At 38.4% G+C, this 16,578-nt stretch overlaps 1 protein-coding gene and 1 long non-coding RNA gene across 3 annotated transcripts; both read right to left on the bottom strand.

The window, feature by feature from the left end:
* Positions 1–3,584: 3,584 nt before the first annotated feature.
* Positions 3,585–5,483, bottom strand: LOC131246012 (probable serine/threonine-protein kinase PBL18). The gene is made up of 4 exons (XM_058245866.1): positions 5,255–5,483; positions 5,016–5,070; positions 4,210–4,328; positions 3,585–3,751 (listed from the first exon to the last, which is right to left on the bottom strand). The coding sequence occupies exons 1-4, from the start codon at positions 5,282–5,284 to the stop codon at positions 3,641–3,643; spliced, it is 315 nt and encodes a 104-aa protein (XP_058101849.1). The 5' UTR covers positions 5,285–5,483; the 3' UTR covers positions 3,585–3,640.
* A 645-nt stretch (positions 5,484–6,128) lies between these two features.
* LOC131246011 (uncharacterized) lies at positions 6,129–8,798 on the bottom strand. Of its 2 annotated transcripts, XR_009171096.1 has the most exons (4): positions 8,701–8,798; positions 8,424–8,609; positions 8,284–8,336; positions 6,129–6,443 (listed from the first exon to the last, which is right to left on the bottom strand). It is a non-coding gene; the product is annotated as an uncharacterized LOC131246011 (long non-coding RNA). The 2 variants fall into 2 exon arrangements; XR_009171095.1 differs by having other exon boundaries at positions 8,284–8,609.
* Positions 8,799–16,578: the final 7,780 nt, after the last annotated feature.

Below are 16,578 nucleotides of genomic sequence, written 5' to 3'. Positions count from 1 at the left end.
AAGATTGAGTATGAGTTAAAACATGCATGTAGTGTAACATTGTGAACCTGGCACATCAACTGAGATGGGAGACTTGGGTAGCTAGGAATATGTAAGTTTGCGACTCTGTTACTTAAAACTACCACCTGTCACACAGCAACTCATCCTGAAACATATATATTTTAAAGGGACCTATCAATTTGTTCCTTAGCGAAACCAAGTGCACTTAGTTTTGGCAAGTTCTAAAGCCTTGGTTGGTGTAGCACATATGTAATTTTCACTGTTTATGTCTCAGAAGCCAACACCAATTAGTCGGGATAAGGGTTAGATGATGGTGATTTAAATGTCTCATAAGTGGCAAACAAACTGAAGAACTGAGAAGCATAGAGTAGTTGGAAATGACAACAGCTTGGTGATCCTAGCCATAAATTGGAGGATTTCGATAGATTAGCGGTGGGTAGTCAGGAGAAGGTAACGGTTGGCATTCAATGGGCAAAAATTCTCCAACCAATGAACATAATCATCTGAGAGGTGCGATTACTGGTGGGCATATCCTTGATAACTGCCTTCGATTAGCATTTAACAACTTGATTCTTTCTCATATGATGTACTACAAGATTAGAAAATAACCAAAACCACTGAAATGATTAATGGTAAAATAGAGTTGATTTGACCACTGTAACTAATATTATATAGATGAAACTGATCTTCTGTAGGGAAGAAAACCAAATGATAGGTTGTAGACGACCAATACAAGTAATGAAAAATTAACATAGAAAAGACGAGAAAGACAGCTTAATGATATGACTCTTTCTAGGTATTCAAAACTTGAAGGGTAAAAAAGAATCCAAACACTTAAGCTTTAAGGCACATTCTATTACAAGGTAAAGGTATATGAAATGAAGAATTAATTTAAACATTATCTGTAGTCATTCATCAAAGCTAAATGCTCAGTCAGTGCATGTTCAGACATATTAGATAATAAAGGACCTCAAAAAAGACAAACATGGAGCTTAAAGCTAATGCACTTGAGAACAAATACTTACTCTGATGGGATTCTCACCCTTCTTCATTGTCTTGGTCCCTTGATCCCATCCCTTGATCACTTGGCCTATCATGAAAGAAAAACAGACCTCACAAGTAAGATGATGAGGCGCACATGCTGCAATAAGGAAATGTGAAACTAAGGGGTGTTTGATTTTCACTGTCCAAATCAAGGCATTTCAAGAAATGTGAAACAGACCTCATAATTAAGGCATTTTCTTCTTTCCTAGTTAACTAAGGGGGTGTTTGATTTTCAACATCAGCCTCAGGTTTGCTGCTGGAAATACACGGGTAAGTAATAATTGCTAATTTCAAGGAATAAGATGTAGAGGTTCAAGTGTCATCAATAAAAATGGGAACAAAAATCACATTATCTACTCTGCCCAAAAATGTGATGAACTACACATGTGCATTCTTGACAAGAGACGAGGTTTATGGCAATTTAAAGGGCATTGCTTTATGCAAACATCAAGCCTTAAAGTGATCCTCTTTCCACCAATCGATATCGTAGGTGTTACTGTGTGCCATAAAAAGTACAAACTACAATCAAATCTTCTAGAACTCAGGTCAGTTGTGGCAATTTAAACGGCATTGCTTTATGCAAAAATCAAGGTCACTAACATTTTGGTTCCTAGAATAATTAGATGCACCATTTTTAGTTCATAATTTCATAATGACAGCTAGCTGTGAGTCCATGCATTTAAAGCTGAACAGGAAACTATTATAATCTCAATTTGGGCCTAGACAGAGATTGATAATGAAATGGGACTAACCCCACTTTGGTCCAAATCCACAAAGTGGACCACATTTGGAAGTTCTAAAAAGCAGCTGGGCAGAACTGCTTGCTGCAAAAAGACCACATAAAATTGAATGGTAGTGTTTTCTCTTGGGCACGAGGAGATAGACTTCCTTCCCCTCCTATTTTTAGTCAGGATGAGCTTGGCTGGTTAGCAGTGAGGCTGCAGGGTTGCTACTATCTATTCTCTATTCTCCCAAAAAAAAAAGGCCTATGCAACCAAAGTTTCAACTTCTTTAATTGAGATTGAATGGCCATTGCATTCCAAAATCACAAAACAAAAAAATTGGATGTATTAAAACATTTTAAAAAACTGAAAAAAGAGGTAACAATACAAGATTAACAAAATCCTACCAGTGAAACTAGATGGTAGAGATGTCAAATCGCATGAAAACTGCAATAAGCAAAAACTAATCACTTGATTGCTACAACAGAGATAACTACCCTAAAAAGCAGATAATCCAGCAAGTGAAAAAGATATACACCCTTAATCTGCTCTAAGTGAACTACTAAAAAAGGGCCAATGACAAGGAAAAGATAAAAACCATTTGCCAATTCATGACAATAATATCCCAACGCTTCATCCAATGTAACTTGATTATCGTCATATACGAGCGTCTTTAGAATCCTTTAATGTCTGCTCATAAGCCCGATTTCTGTTGATCCAACCCTTCTCGTATTAGAATTTGAAAAAGAATGTTTTTGCAGCCCACATTTTAAATTTTGAAGCCAAAGGAGTTGCATTTCTGCCCAAATCATTGTGATTTTGGCATAGAGCATCAAATCCATTTTTTTCCAAGACCATCCAAATGCAACCCAAATCAATCAATGCAATAAAAATCCCAATTACGATGATTCCAAAAAGACAATGACTCTGACAGAAACGAAACATACTCTTAAATCACAAAACAAAAAATGAGAAAAGTCAAACTTTCAAGTTGCAACTTCTTTAATTGAGATTGAATGGCCATTGCATTCCAAAATCACAAAACAGAAAAACTGATGCATTAAAACATTTTTAAAAACTGAAAAAATGGTGGGGACGATTGCACATGAACAACATGGATCTTGCTAACATGGAGCACATTGGCACATCCCATGCAGCCTTCTAGACCATCCATATAGTTGACAAACTCTTCATTGATCCCCTATCTCAAAAATCAAACAACTTCATAAAACTCTAATCTATTGCTCACTTTTAAAAGATCAAGAAAATTTTAAGATCGACAGTCCAACAAAAAATTTATATAAGATCATATGATTATAAACAACTGAAAACTGTAAGTCAATTGATCCATGAGAGTGGCCTATCACTAGGTCAGTTCATATTCTTCAAATCAATTGAATGCATTGTTCAAATTTTATCACTAACAGAATGGTATAAGGCTGCATTTGAATGGCATGTTTGGTTGCCACTTTAAACTAGTGGAAATAACCAAATTCCCAATCCCCTGTAAAAATGCTAATGGTCTGTTTGGTTGCAACTTAAAAATGAGTTCATCTCATTTAGGGGGCATTTGGATAGTGAGCTACTTAAGATAATTAAGCTACTTATGCCACAAGTAGCTTATCTTAGTTTCTACTTATTAAGAAGAAAAGTATGTTTGGTAAACAACGTACTTATCAGCTTCTCCTCTCTTTCGTCTCTCCTGTTGCATCTCTTCAGAAACTAATGAAAAGTAGAAAAGTGAAGAAAAAAAAAACTAAAGTGACTAATTACTTTTAAGTAAAAAGTTATTTATAACAAATCATAAACCAAACTTATCTGAATTAAGTCAGTTATCTAAAAAAATGGTTTAACTAAACAAAAAAGTCAGTTATCTACTGCAGTAAGTAGAAAAAGCAATTTATTTGGTGGTATCCAAACGGGGCCTTATTTGGTGGTATCCAGTCAGTTATCACAACCACTATCCGCCCATCTAGTAATGTGCCCTGTAGTGCAAATCAGATCAATTGGTTTTCCTTACAAGCATTTTTCATTTGGAAATTCTAGTAGTAGAAAAGTGTATGACAATTTCCATACACATACTCAACCTAAGGAATTGAATTATTTGGATGCGATGCAAACCATGGATCTGAAGTGTAATATTAAAGATGGCTGATGACCTAAATATCTCTCAAATTCGAAGATCCCAACCATTTGATCATTGTCTTTTCTTCCATCGAAGGTGAACAGTTGCTAGGTTTTTTAATTTTTTTTTCTTTACCATCTTTTCATAGGTTGCCTTTTTTTCGTAGATTACCTATCAAAGGTTTGCGATTGTTCCATCAGGGAGTGGGCTTTTGTCATCCACAACTGGGCCCCACATGCATGCAATCACCATACTGAGGCTCTGGACCATTTAATTTTTCTGATCATTGTAGTTTACATAGAATAAAAACAAACTGACCTTAAAAACGGTGCCAAATCCACCCTGACCCAGCTTATTTGTAGGATTGAAGTCTTCGGTGGCGGTCTTCAGTTCTGTGTAACTAAAAGTGTTTGATCTAGGACCCATTCTTAAAAACTCTGCAAATGCACATAAAAATATAGGTTGCATTCATACATTCACTTCAATCCAATACATGGGCTTAGAAACATTTATACCATTAGCAGTTGAAGTAACATTTATTTTGATTGCTAATTGGATTTGAATGAATCTATTTTAGTAATCATAAGAAAATTTTAAGGAAATAAAAATATACCCAGCTGAAAAAAAATTGAACCAAATGAATGGGATCGACACATTTAGGGTGTGTTTGGATGTTACTGACCACTTAACATTTACACAGAAAACAATGTATGGAACTGCTCCAAAACAGATTCATCGGAGGAAAAAAAAATAGAACTGTAATCTTTTGTAATTTTAAGATGACGTGCTCTCAACAAAACATCAACAATCTATATGGAAAAAAGAATTAATGGATTATGAAGATTTTGTCCCTTTTTGAAAGATTATGGAGAAAAGTAAAAGAAAAAAAGGGATTAGGTCAAACCAACAAATCTGGAGTGTAAATCGATTCGTCTAAATCATCATCCTGTTGAATAGAAATGCAAAGATTAGTATCCATGAGAACATCCAGAACCAGACAAAATGACTTGATAATGGAAGTAATATACATGACAACGAAAGAGCAAAAGACAAGCAAACAAGCACATAAGCAAAAGACAACCCGAAAACTTCCATTGCTACTTCACTGTTTACTTGAAGGAAACCTGAGAATAGGAGGTTGTACCAGCCTGTGGCTTGATAAGCATCACTCTGAAAGATCTGTAATATTTCAATTCCTACAGTTGTAAATACCTTCTCATTCAGAGATAGTAATCCCTAAAAGTATTCTTGAAAGATCTGTAGCTCAATCTAATTCCAAGGAAAATGTTAAGATAGATGACAGTGAAATTAGACGATAAGCAGGAGCTAAATGCAGAATGAAGGTCCCAGATCATGAACATACCAGTGCTTTAAGAGACTTGATCTCTACCATTTGTTCTTATTCGATAGGCTCTTGTGTTCACTTAACTACCTACAATGAAAAATAAATATTTCATGTCTCTAAAGATGAGTTATGAAGTAGAGAAATAAGAATACCATACATGTATTTTGGAGTTTGCAACAAAATAAAAGGCGATAAGAAAAAAGAAGGCTAAATTACTATGTTGCTAGCAAATTCCAAATTTTGCAAAAGCCAGATGAAAAAGCTAGTGAAGTGAGCTTCTAATTCTTTATAGCCAAGATGAAAAAAGATAGACATGAAATAAAAGGGAACTAACTTAAGAAGAAAGAGAATACAACACTTCACAAGAAAGGACAACAATGGTCTCTGATGATCAGTAAAAAATAATGGGGACTCAAAGAAATGGTTACAGCAAACAAAATAACAAAGAGTAATAGACTTCCATCTGTGGGAAGACCTGCATTAAGGAGAATTTTGAATGTCCCTTCACATCAAGCATATACCAGTTATGAGCCTTTTTGCCAACTCATGTAAAGTAGAAGGATAGAAAAACTAGAACCCAAAATTATAAGTTGAAAGCTGGTTTTACACCACATGTAGACCACATGGCAAAAAATTTCAAACTAGAGGATCAAGTAGATTACCTTCAAACCCAAAACTCATTGACTCCAACAGGTAACCTTCAAACCCAAAACTCATTGACTCCAAAAGATATTCATGATATCAAATGGCAAGAGGCATGTCAAGATATCAATCGAAGACTATTGATCAAAGAGATTACATGGGGTCCTCAACTTCAACAAAAGTACAGTCTTTGGTAGGAAGACTATTGATCTGATGGACCCTGTGCAGATGGGAGGCATATGACTATGTGGCGGTAGGAAGACTATTCATTAGTAGTCTCTCAGTGGCATATGACTCTTACTTGTACGTGGTGGTACCTGTTTGGTTTAAAAACCACATAGAGGTGAAGTTGATGGCTAGTCCAACTCCACAGGCTGTTGCCACCACCTAAAACATCGATGTCCTAATCACACATCTGCAAATGGAAACCAAGAAGACATCATAATCACATCAACAACGATTCTTTAAGGACCCTAGCTTTACTGTAGCTACTTTCGTACTACAACCATAGGTGATTTTGTATTTGTGATTGGATATCCTTAGCATTCAAAGTAGCCTCAGCTTCCTACAAAAAAAAAAGGGGGAAAAGCTTTTAATTTAACTAAAATGTTTCAAAAAAATATTTTTTTGTGAGAACATGAAAAGGTAAATAAGTTGGGACAATAGAACCAACTCCCATGCCAATTGAAGCATGGGAACTAGAGGTCATTCCACTTTTCATTAAGAATGTAAAAGCAGTACATTAGGGAACAAAGGAAGATTAAATATGGATTTCATTATACAAGTGAAAAAGGGCACAATTACAGAGGGAGGAGGTTTTTTGGTGATTGGAATAATTTAAAATGAAGATGAAATGATACTTCTCTAACATGCTGGCCGAAAATGGGTAGACGCATTAACTTAGAATATGTAATTCATTATTCTCTCCCTCCTAGAGTACAATCTGTTAATACTTTATGTTAAAAAAGCTGGAGTATGGATGGCATTCCAAGGTTTTGCATCAGATTTTGGCACAAAACCTTCAAGCCATAAGACAGTTCACACTTATAGGGAGGCTAGCAGTGCAGAAAAATCTTCAATCAACTAGTGAGCCAGTCTTTGTTGATAAAGATACCAAGGCTTGGCCATGCATAATAGTATCCTTTTGTGGCTTTCCACAGACCCCATGGTTATTTCATATTATGGTTTTGTTTTAAGTTTTAACCAACAACCCAGTCTCTTACCATCTCTAGAAATTGTTGGTGGATAGACTTATCATATTCTACAGATAAACAGGGTGTAGACTATACTAACTAGCATAAGTAGTATTGGTCCTAGCAAAGATAGGAGCTGCATAGGATATACAAAGCACCAACATCACCAACCTATTGTTTTGGTAAAATAAGAGAAACAAATTCAAAATGTTATGAACCATCACAGATTTAAAAGAAAATTAAGCAATTGGAAAATAAGAAGAACAAAGTGTTCATTCATTCATATTAAAACAAAATCTAGAAGCATAAAAGAAAGATACCGAATAACCCGTGGATCTAAGTAAGGAAAAGCATCTCAACCAAGGTTTCACAAGAGGAAACTTACAGCAATTACTAATTCTTTTGTTTCAATTGATCTCAACAAGCCATAACAATGAATCTAAGGTAAAGGACCCTTCCAGTGCTTTCTTTGGAGGCCTCTAAAAACGTTTGCCAGAATCGTTTATCAAGAAATTAAGACAGTTATTAAATAAACATCACAAGCAATTAGATCAACTATGAAACTTAATGATTCCCTAAAAGCTAAAAAGAAAATATCTGATCTTTAAAAGCAATACAAACTGAACTGTACTTGTTCATGTCATTGGAGAAACATATTCAGTCTCCACATTTGATGTCAATTGTTATAATATTCCCATAACTGATAACTCATCCTTATGTAAGAAAATTGTCAATTAACACCTTCCTACAACTTGAAATTGTTAGCCATACCCTATGTAGGTATAATTATCCTCATAGATTTCTCACTGCCTTGACAACTTAGCAAGAGCAAAGTAAAAGCTTGGCCATATAACACATGCAAAGTGTTGTAAAACCTTGCTGCATTATCTGTGTGGTTCAGACATCCGTCTGTCCATTGTGTGCCTCACCTGCATGAGGGGCCACACAAAATTACAGGCTTCCAAGACTCAAGTGGGCCCAACAAACTGATTTTAGATGCCTTCGGCATGATTTCACACGATTCCAGATGGTGTAGCCCACCCGATTTTCATATTCGTCTGATGTTTGGGAGATCTCGTATCCAGGAAGGGACCAACCAAATGCACGGTTCAGATGTCTGAGACACATTAAGGTGGTGTATTTGTGTTTGTTTGTGCATATATATAAAGACAACTAAAAGATCATTCTGTATACAGAGAGAGAAAGATGTACGCTTGTTCTTCAGTTTCCTGATGGGTGAGAGTATCTTTGTCCTGACCAACGCCCTGAGAAGAAAAAAAAAAGATTAGGTGGTATCAAATGAAAGCAGTCCTAATAAAAGAAACAGAACCAGACCCAACACAGTTGAAAACCTTTGGATTCTTAGCTCTTCTGTAATCCTTCTTCTTTTTCTTTGACATTGCCTGTATCTGTTTTGAATCACCACCTCCTTTGTTGACATTGCTTTTGGCCTCAAGTGCAAGCTTCACAAAAAGGTCTTTTATAGCAGCATTAGATTTCTCTTTGGTATCTTTGCCTGCTAAATCCTCCAAACGTGCCTGCCAAAAGAAGATAACCACCAACAACATTTAAACTCGACCTCAATCGGGTAAGTATAGAGGAAAACATTTAAACCAAATCAATACAGACTCGCAAGAACTTCTTCACGAGGAGTAACGTAACTTCTCAGTAATCAAAGGTAGACATGGCCTCAAGCTCACGTTCCAATTGCTGCATGACATCAAATTCTGCATGATCCTTGCATCAAGTCTACTCATCTGCAGGACAACAACCTACTACTAAGACCTCATTAAAAATGACATTTCTACATTAAAGATTGAAATAGAAAAAACTAACCTCCAGATCTGAAGACTGCTTTTGTTTTTTGATTACCACTGCTAGTCTCTCGTCATCTTAATGCAGGTTGTCCCTTAAATATTCAAAGAATGTAAAATTAAGGAGTCTAGGGGAGATAGAGGGAGAACGAGGATTTGAGATTGAAGAGATCTAGATTTTTCATAAATGAAAGATTAGGGTTTTGTGAATTTTAGTTTTGGAGAGGAAAAGGGGATTCTGGTTGAGGGATTCAAGAGGATTCCGTACCAATTGGTTACAAAGAGAATGGAGAGGAAAAGGAGAGAGATTGGAGCTATAGAGAGAGGGGGGAAGATATGAAAGGGCTTTTTAGGCGCGGGCTCTATTTCAGGCGCGCGCCCTTTTTGGGCATGGATTGGGTACCCAACAAGACCTAGCAACGGATGGACGATCCTGTAAGCGGCTTCATGGAGCCCACCATGATGCGTGTGGTTTATCCACGCCGTCCATTAATTTTTATAGCTCATTTTAGGGCACACTGCCAAAAATGAGGAAGATTAAAGGCTCAAGTGGACCACACCATAGGAAGGACATGTGGTTTAATCTCCATTATTTCCAATAGTGTGGTCCATTTGAGCTTTCGTCTGCTCATTTTTTAGTCTCATGCCTAAATTGATTTTTCAAAATGGATGGATGGCTTAGATAAAACCCAAATATTGTGGTGGGCGCTATAGTGCGCATTATAGATTGCACTCACTTGCTACGGTCAGTATCTTTTAGCTACGGATTTAATCCGTAGAGATATAGCTACGGTTTATAACCGTAGCAATTGATCCTCATAGTCCGCAGCCTTTGCTCATTTTTTTGGTAGTGTAAGGACAAAAGCATTTCATTAGAATATATTCAGACTGAAAAGCAGCTTGCAGACATTATGACCAAACCGCTTGATAGGAATAGATATTCCAAATTAAAACATGATATTGGTACGTGTACTTCTAAATAATTAAATCATGTTGTTTATGCATTTTTTTTATAATTTTTTTTCTTAAAAAAAAAAAAACAACGAGTCGAGGACCATACTTGACTGCTCGACGGGTCGAGCACGTCCTCGACCAGTTGACCTTCAACGAGTCAAGGATCATACTCGGCTGGTCGAATTTCGCGAGTTTGCTCATTAAAAGAGGGAAAAACACTTTTTCAATTCATTTTTTTCCATTCTTCCTCAACTAGTAATGGCTTCACTCGTTGAACCCATCTCCATTTCTTCATTGTAAGTGGTTTATTTCACATTTCCTTCTAGATTTGGGTTCCTATTTTCTAGTTAATATTTCATTTGTGATTTATTTTGAGATTCACATCCTTTTTATAGTGGGTTTTGTGCAAAAATCTAATTTAAGCCAAACCCATCTATCATCTGTAATATTCTCTATTGCAATCTCTAAATGGAGTATCGCACTAAGAGGAAGGCTACTTGAAAGGGCCCTAGTGGCTCCTCCTCTAGGTCGACTCCAGTTAGGGTGAGAACCCTATGATCTCCTGAAGAAGATTCGGAGCATGTTAGGGATTTTCGCTCACTACCGTTGGTTGGAAAAACATTCTTAATTGGGGCGGAACGACATACCTCTCAATAGCGCAAGGGATGTATGATTCAATAGGTGCATTGTCCATTGATGATTTTACATTTTCTATTAATTTTAGAGAAGGGACATTTCCTGTTGATAGACTCCTAATTTCAGGGTTGATGGATATTAATGTTAATAATGAAGGCATACCCATTACTACCCTTCTTGAAAGAATGACTGAATCTGAGCGATGGGAAATTACCTGTAAATTATGTCGATTTAATGTTGAATGGAGTTCTAGAAATGCCCTCCGTGCCAACAAGATGTTACCTAAATAAAGAGTACTTCATCGCATTTTCATATCCAATGTCTATCCTCGGTTCGGGAATAAGTCTAAACTTATTCCTTTCATGTCTCATGTTCTACATGTTGTCGTGTTGGGCATTCCTATCTGTCTTCTCTCATTGATATGTTGCTTACTTATCCAATTTCATATCCATCCTGGCCATGGGTCGGTCCCTTTTGCTTATCTCATGACAAGCCTTGTTATTCGTTGCAATGTTGTCTTATCATCTATTGAGGCACCAAAGGTTGCCCTTCTAATTGATAACATGAATATCCATAAGATGAACGTGGATTTTCTACCCAGCCAGAGAGATGAGGATGAAGTAGAAGAAGAGGACACATCCATGGATGACATCTTTGCGGAACTTGAATCGGATGATGTAGTTGATCCTGACTATCAGCCTTCCCAGGTTGATGATCAGCTTAAGTCATTAGAAGAGAAAGTTGTTGAGTTGAAGGTATCACATGATACTCTAGCTGAAAGTCATAAAGCTTCCATGAAGTATATGTGAAAATATTTTCATCGCATTATCAAAGGATTTCACCAGATTGATCCTTTTATACGTCCTTCATCTTTCTCTGGATCCGATTAGCTTGATTTTCTTTCATGTTGGGTTGTATAAACTTTACATATGTGTGTGCTTGGTTTGTTAACTCTTGAACTATACTCTCTTTATGCTCTTTGATAACTTTTGTGATAACTCCATTTACATATTTTTATACATTTTCTAGTTCTTATTCTATTGATTCAGTTATGGTTTAATTATGTTCACATGCATGCTCTTTCCTTTGTCAATTTTTGACAAAAAGGGGGAGAGAATTTGCTAATTTACAAGTAGAATATGATGAATGTATGCTGAATGTGAATGATGATATCTAATTAGAATGGTAAAAGTTGTTATGTGATTGTTGGAGTTGTGCATTAGAATGACATATGTTATAATACAGGGGAAGTATAAAGTATAAAGTAGGGAGAAACTCATATTGAGGGGGAGTAGCAGTAAATTCATTGCATATTCATTAAAGTTGCACCTTCTACTACAACATGGAATTCAAGATACTATTGTAGTTGTCATACTAAGTGTTTTGTCATTAATTTTGATAAAGGGCGAGATTGTAAGTGCTATATTGTATAAAGCACACCTTTATTTGTCAAATGTCGTTTAGACAAAACAACTTATGAAGTGGTCCATCTAATGTGGATCAAGATGAAAAGTTCAAGTCTTAAGTTAAGTAAATTTGTCACGCCCCAAACTCAGAAACTGGGCTTACAAAATTCTCGATCGCCGAATCCGGTACCGACAGCCTCCATAGTACTCCATTCTCCGCTCCCAGCGCCCATATGCTAGATTTCAATCCTAGTATCTTACAAGAAGGATTTTTCAACGTACATTTAACTCTTAATAAGCATAACCACAAGGTTGCCCGAATCACGAAGGTAACATCATCATCACATATCCACTAATATAAACATTTGAATACAGTGCTGAAAGGGAAATATATATATCAAACATCAAAGCTCCAGTAAACAGCTGTATGCTTCAAGCTCAATGCTTCTGCAACCTAACGCCACCTGCACGCATCTATCATGCATAAGCTTATAGTAAGCTTAGAGGGTGGTGTAAGTATGTGCGCAAGGTAAGTGCCAAGTATGCAATATCAGATCAATATGGAAACATGCTGGTTAGTCCATAAATACCATCAACCTTATCCAGGCTATGCAATGCAAAAACATAATAAGCCAATATCATATACTAAGGAAGCAATGTAGATCAGTTATGCAATGTAGAGACATAATAAGTCAAATATTATATACTGAGGATGTAATACAATGTGCGGTGCAAATGAAATGACCAAACTAGAGTGTGAAGTCAGGATGATAGTACGTAGTATCACAAGTTGTGGGGTCCATCACAAGGGATTTCTATCCAAACCAGTCCCATACCTAAATTTGGATAGTTAGACTTAATGTAGTAAACTCCTGATCTCAGGTTGGTTGCGGGTCCCAACTGAAATCATGGCCATTGCGAAGGTACACGTAACAATTAGTTGCGCATCACCAACCCAAGTGGATAGTGAATGAATGAATGAATGAGTAAAATGCTGAGTATAAAACTCCTGCTTAATAAGTCCACATATCAGTACTGTACATCTCTGGGATCATCACCAGGGTCTAGTACACTCCAAGTTGGCTACCGCCCTTGCCGGCCACACAGCCCAGTGAGTGGAAAAGACCTCACTACCCGCCTACTAGGAGTATACCAATGTCTACCCGGCTCATTGATAACGGATCCATTTGTGAGCTGGTCAAACTCAGCCTAACTTATAGCCCCCTAATTAGGAGGATAAGCCACATCCCCTTCCAATCGACCACTACACAGTGGGAGATGTAGTCTATTGGTATTCGGCACTCGGGCGGTCATGTATATCCACTCAGTTTGGACGTTAGAGCATCTCCTGGCCATGGGAGTTTAGGGACTTTCACCCACGACATCCAAAGTGCTCATAGGCTCAAACCAAACATTTCTGGTGCCCCATCTGGCCATATATGATATGCCTGTGGAGGCCATAACCCTGATGTCACTAGGGCGTCAAATGATCATGTTACAAAATGTGAGACGTATGAGCTGCACCATCTAATCATGCAAAAAACCTATGTGTACCATGCGCTCATGTGGGGCAATTCTATCTCTCAAGGAGTCCTATAAACAATCAGCCCAACGGCACATGCTATGCTCAATCACTCCTCATAATAAGCATGCGAATGATGCATATGGGCATGTATCATGAAGTATACTATGTATGATTATAATCACATACATCATGGTGGGCCTGTATAAGGCGACACATGGCCCAAGTGGCGTGCACACAATCACATACACATGGTGGGTCTTACACATCACAATTGGGCCTCGCACATATAAGGAGCTTCACACAATTACAATGGGCCTCATATAATCACAATGAGCCTCATATAATCACAATGGGCCTCATACAATCACACAATGGGCCCTATACAATCACGATAGGCCCCATACAATCACGATGGGCCTCACATAGTCGCAATGGGCCTTATACAATCACAATGTTATGCTAACACATACTTAGTGCATATACCAATTTTAGTTGCAATTGATAATCAACCTATATATAGAAGGACAATAGATCATAACATGAGGATCGGTCCTCAACAATGGATATACCAATCCTGATAACACTGATCTTTCCACCTATGGTGACGACGTACTCTCCTCATATCATGGATGGGCCTAGATGGCCTACTCATAACAAGAATGGGCCTAAGAACAAGGAGTGGGCTTCCTTGCCCATTCCATCACGTAGCAATCTGGGCTTCTTAAGGGCTCGATAAGCACAAGGTGGGTCACATTCCCTATGGAAGGCTCAATACGAACACAAGATGGGCTCCAAGGCTTGGGTGGTCCTATAGGGTATGGTGGAAAGCATCATCATCAAATGGGGCCCAACGGATTGAGATAGTCTAATAAATGGAAAGATGGGTAATATAATCATCAATGGGAGGGGAGGGGGGGGGGGGGGGGAGGGGCAACGGTTTGGGTTAGCCTATTAAGGGGAGATGAGAGTGGGCCTAACAACGGGCCCCAGTGAGAGTTACAATGTGGACATCTAACTATCATTGCTCATACAATGTGGACATTAAACTATCATTGCTCCCAAAGCATGACCCATTTAATATCAACTAGGAACATGGGTAGGCATCATAAACATCATTACATACATCCTAATGGAATCACACATCATGATGGGCCTCATATACATCACCCTGGGCCTCACACAAGGCCTTTATATACATCGCATTGGAACTCACTTACAGATCACATTGGGCCTCATACTTGGGCCTTAAATACATCACAATGGACCGCATCACATGTGCCTAAAACACATTAGAATGGGCCGCATCACATGGGCTTAATGGGACAATTATAATGGGCCTCATACATACAATCATACAATCATAATGGGCCTTATACGTACATCACATTGGGCCTGATATCTAGGCCTTAAATATATTACAATGGGCCACACCCATGGGCCTTAAATACATAATCAAGTGGGCCTCATACATACAACCTCAATGGGCCTCACATACGACCACGATGGGCCTCAAATGCATACGGCAGGCGGACCCTGCTTTTGGGCCTCCCACAAATACCATAGTGGAACCAGGGAGGTTACAATGGTGAGCATTAATCCCTGTTGTCCAGCAACATCTGGATTGGGCTGTTAGACGGCGTGGATTTAAACATACATCATGGTCAGCCCTACGTCTAGATGGACGGGATGGATTAAATCACTTGTATCACGGTGGGTCCCGATCAGATGGACGGTGCAGTTAAAACACATATATCATGGTAGGGCCCACCGTTATATGGACAATGTAAATAAAACACTTACATCAAGCTGGGACCCACCGTCCATGGGCTGGATGGTGGATGAAACACATAAAGGTGGTCCCACTTGAAATTTATATCTAACCCATTCTCTTTGTAAAGCCACAAAATGATCTCTACAATGATTGGACGGTATGGATACAACACACTCCTTAAAGTGGGCCCCACAGTTGGATGGTGTAGGATAAAACTCATACATCACGGTGTGCTCCACTGTCCATCCGCTTGGATGGTGTAGATATAACAAATACATTAAGGTGGGTCCCACCGTCCCAGCTACTGGACGATGGGGATACACCACATACCTCATGATCCAACCCACAGAACCAGTTGATGTAAATACAGTAGCTATATAGCTAGTGTGAGAGTACACCAGCCAATCCTCTAGATAGAGGTGGGTCCCACGTGGGGCCCACCATAACATTTATTTTCCATCCAATCTGTTCATAAGGTCACAAAGACCTGAATTAAGAGGAAAAATAAATTCCATATAGATCCAAAACTTCTGTGACCCAAAAAGGGTTTCAGTGGTAGACGTTCAATCCCTTATTACTTTTTGTAGTGTGGACCACCTGAGTTCCATGTACAGATGATTCTTAGGATATCCCAATAATTAAAGGGGACCCATCAAATGGATGGTGTTAATGTTTAACACGCATCATGGTGGGTCCTGAGGTGGGGCCCACTGACCCTGACCGTCTGTGAGACCTGACCCGAGTTCACATGTTTGCATGTGTGTGTGTGAGTATGCATCTCGTGTATTTTGGTCCCGCAGTCCTACCGGTTAAATTTCGGCGACCCGCGACCTTCGGACAGTGATTGCGGTCACCCTCGAGTTTGGTCACGTAGACCCGACTCGGATTGACCCAAGACCTATGCCATTGCGACCGCATCATCGTCGCGGTTCCAGCGTCGTGTCTCATGCGTAAATCCGGCATGTCCATCAAAAGTTATGGGCCGCACATTATTTGGACCGTTGATTGCATTTTTGGTGGGACCCACCTGATTGCACATTTCCCCATGTGCACTATTCCCAATGTAAGCCACCTTTAGCCTAGCAATGATGGCTTCTTTTCTCAAGAAAACCATGATGAGATTAGCTTCTCTAGGCAATGATGAGCCACCTTATCCCATGAGCAATGATTATTTCTCTTTTCAAAAATTCATCTTTTTCTAAGGAAGCAATCATTTCAACCTTAGAAACTCTCTCATCTCCCTCTCTCTTTCTTCATTTCTCTCTTCTCCTCTTTGCAAATGTCCTCCATTGCTGAATTTTTCCAGCCCTCTTTCCTCTTCTTTCCCCTAGATCTAACCATCAAAGATCCATCATCACCATTGAACCTCCTTCCTTGAAGCTTAAGGAGCATGGTGGTTGA

Source organism: Magnolia sinica, chromosome 5 (genome assembly GCF_029962835.1).
Source record: "Magnolia sinica isolate HGM2019 chromosome 5, MsV1, whole genome shotgun sequence".
Classification (NCBI taxonomy): domain Eukaryota; kingdom Viridiplantae; phylum Streptophyta; class Magnoliopsida; order Magnoliales; family Magnoliaceae; genus Magnolia; species Magnolia sinica.
This window is presented reverse-complemented; position numbering and strand designations above follow the sequence as displayed.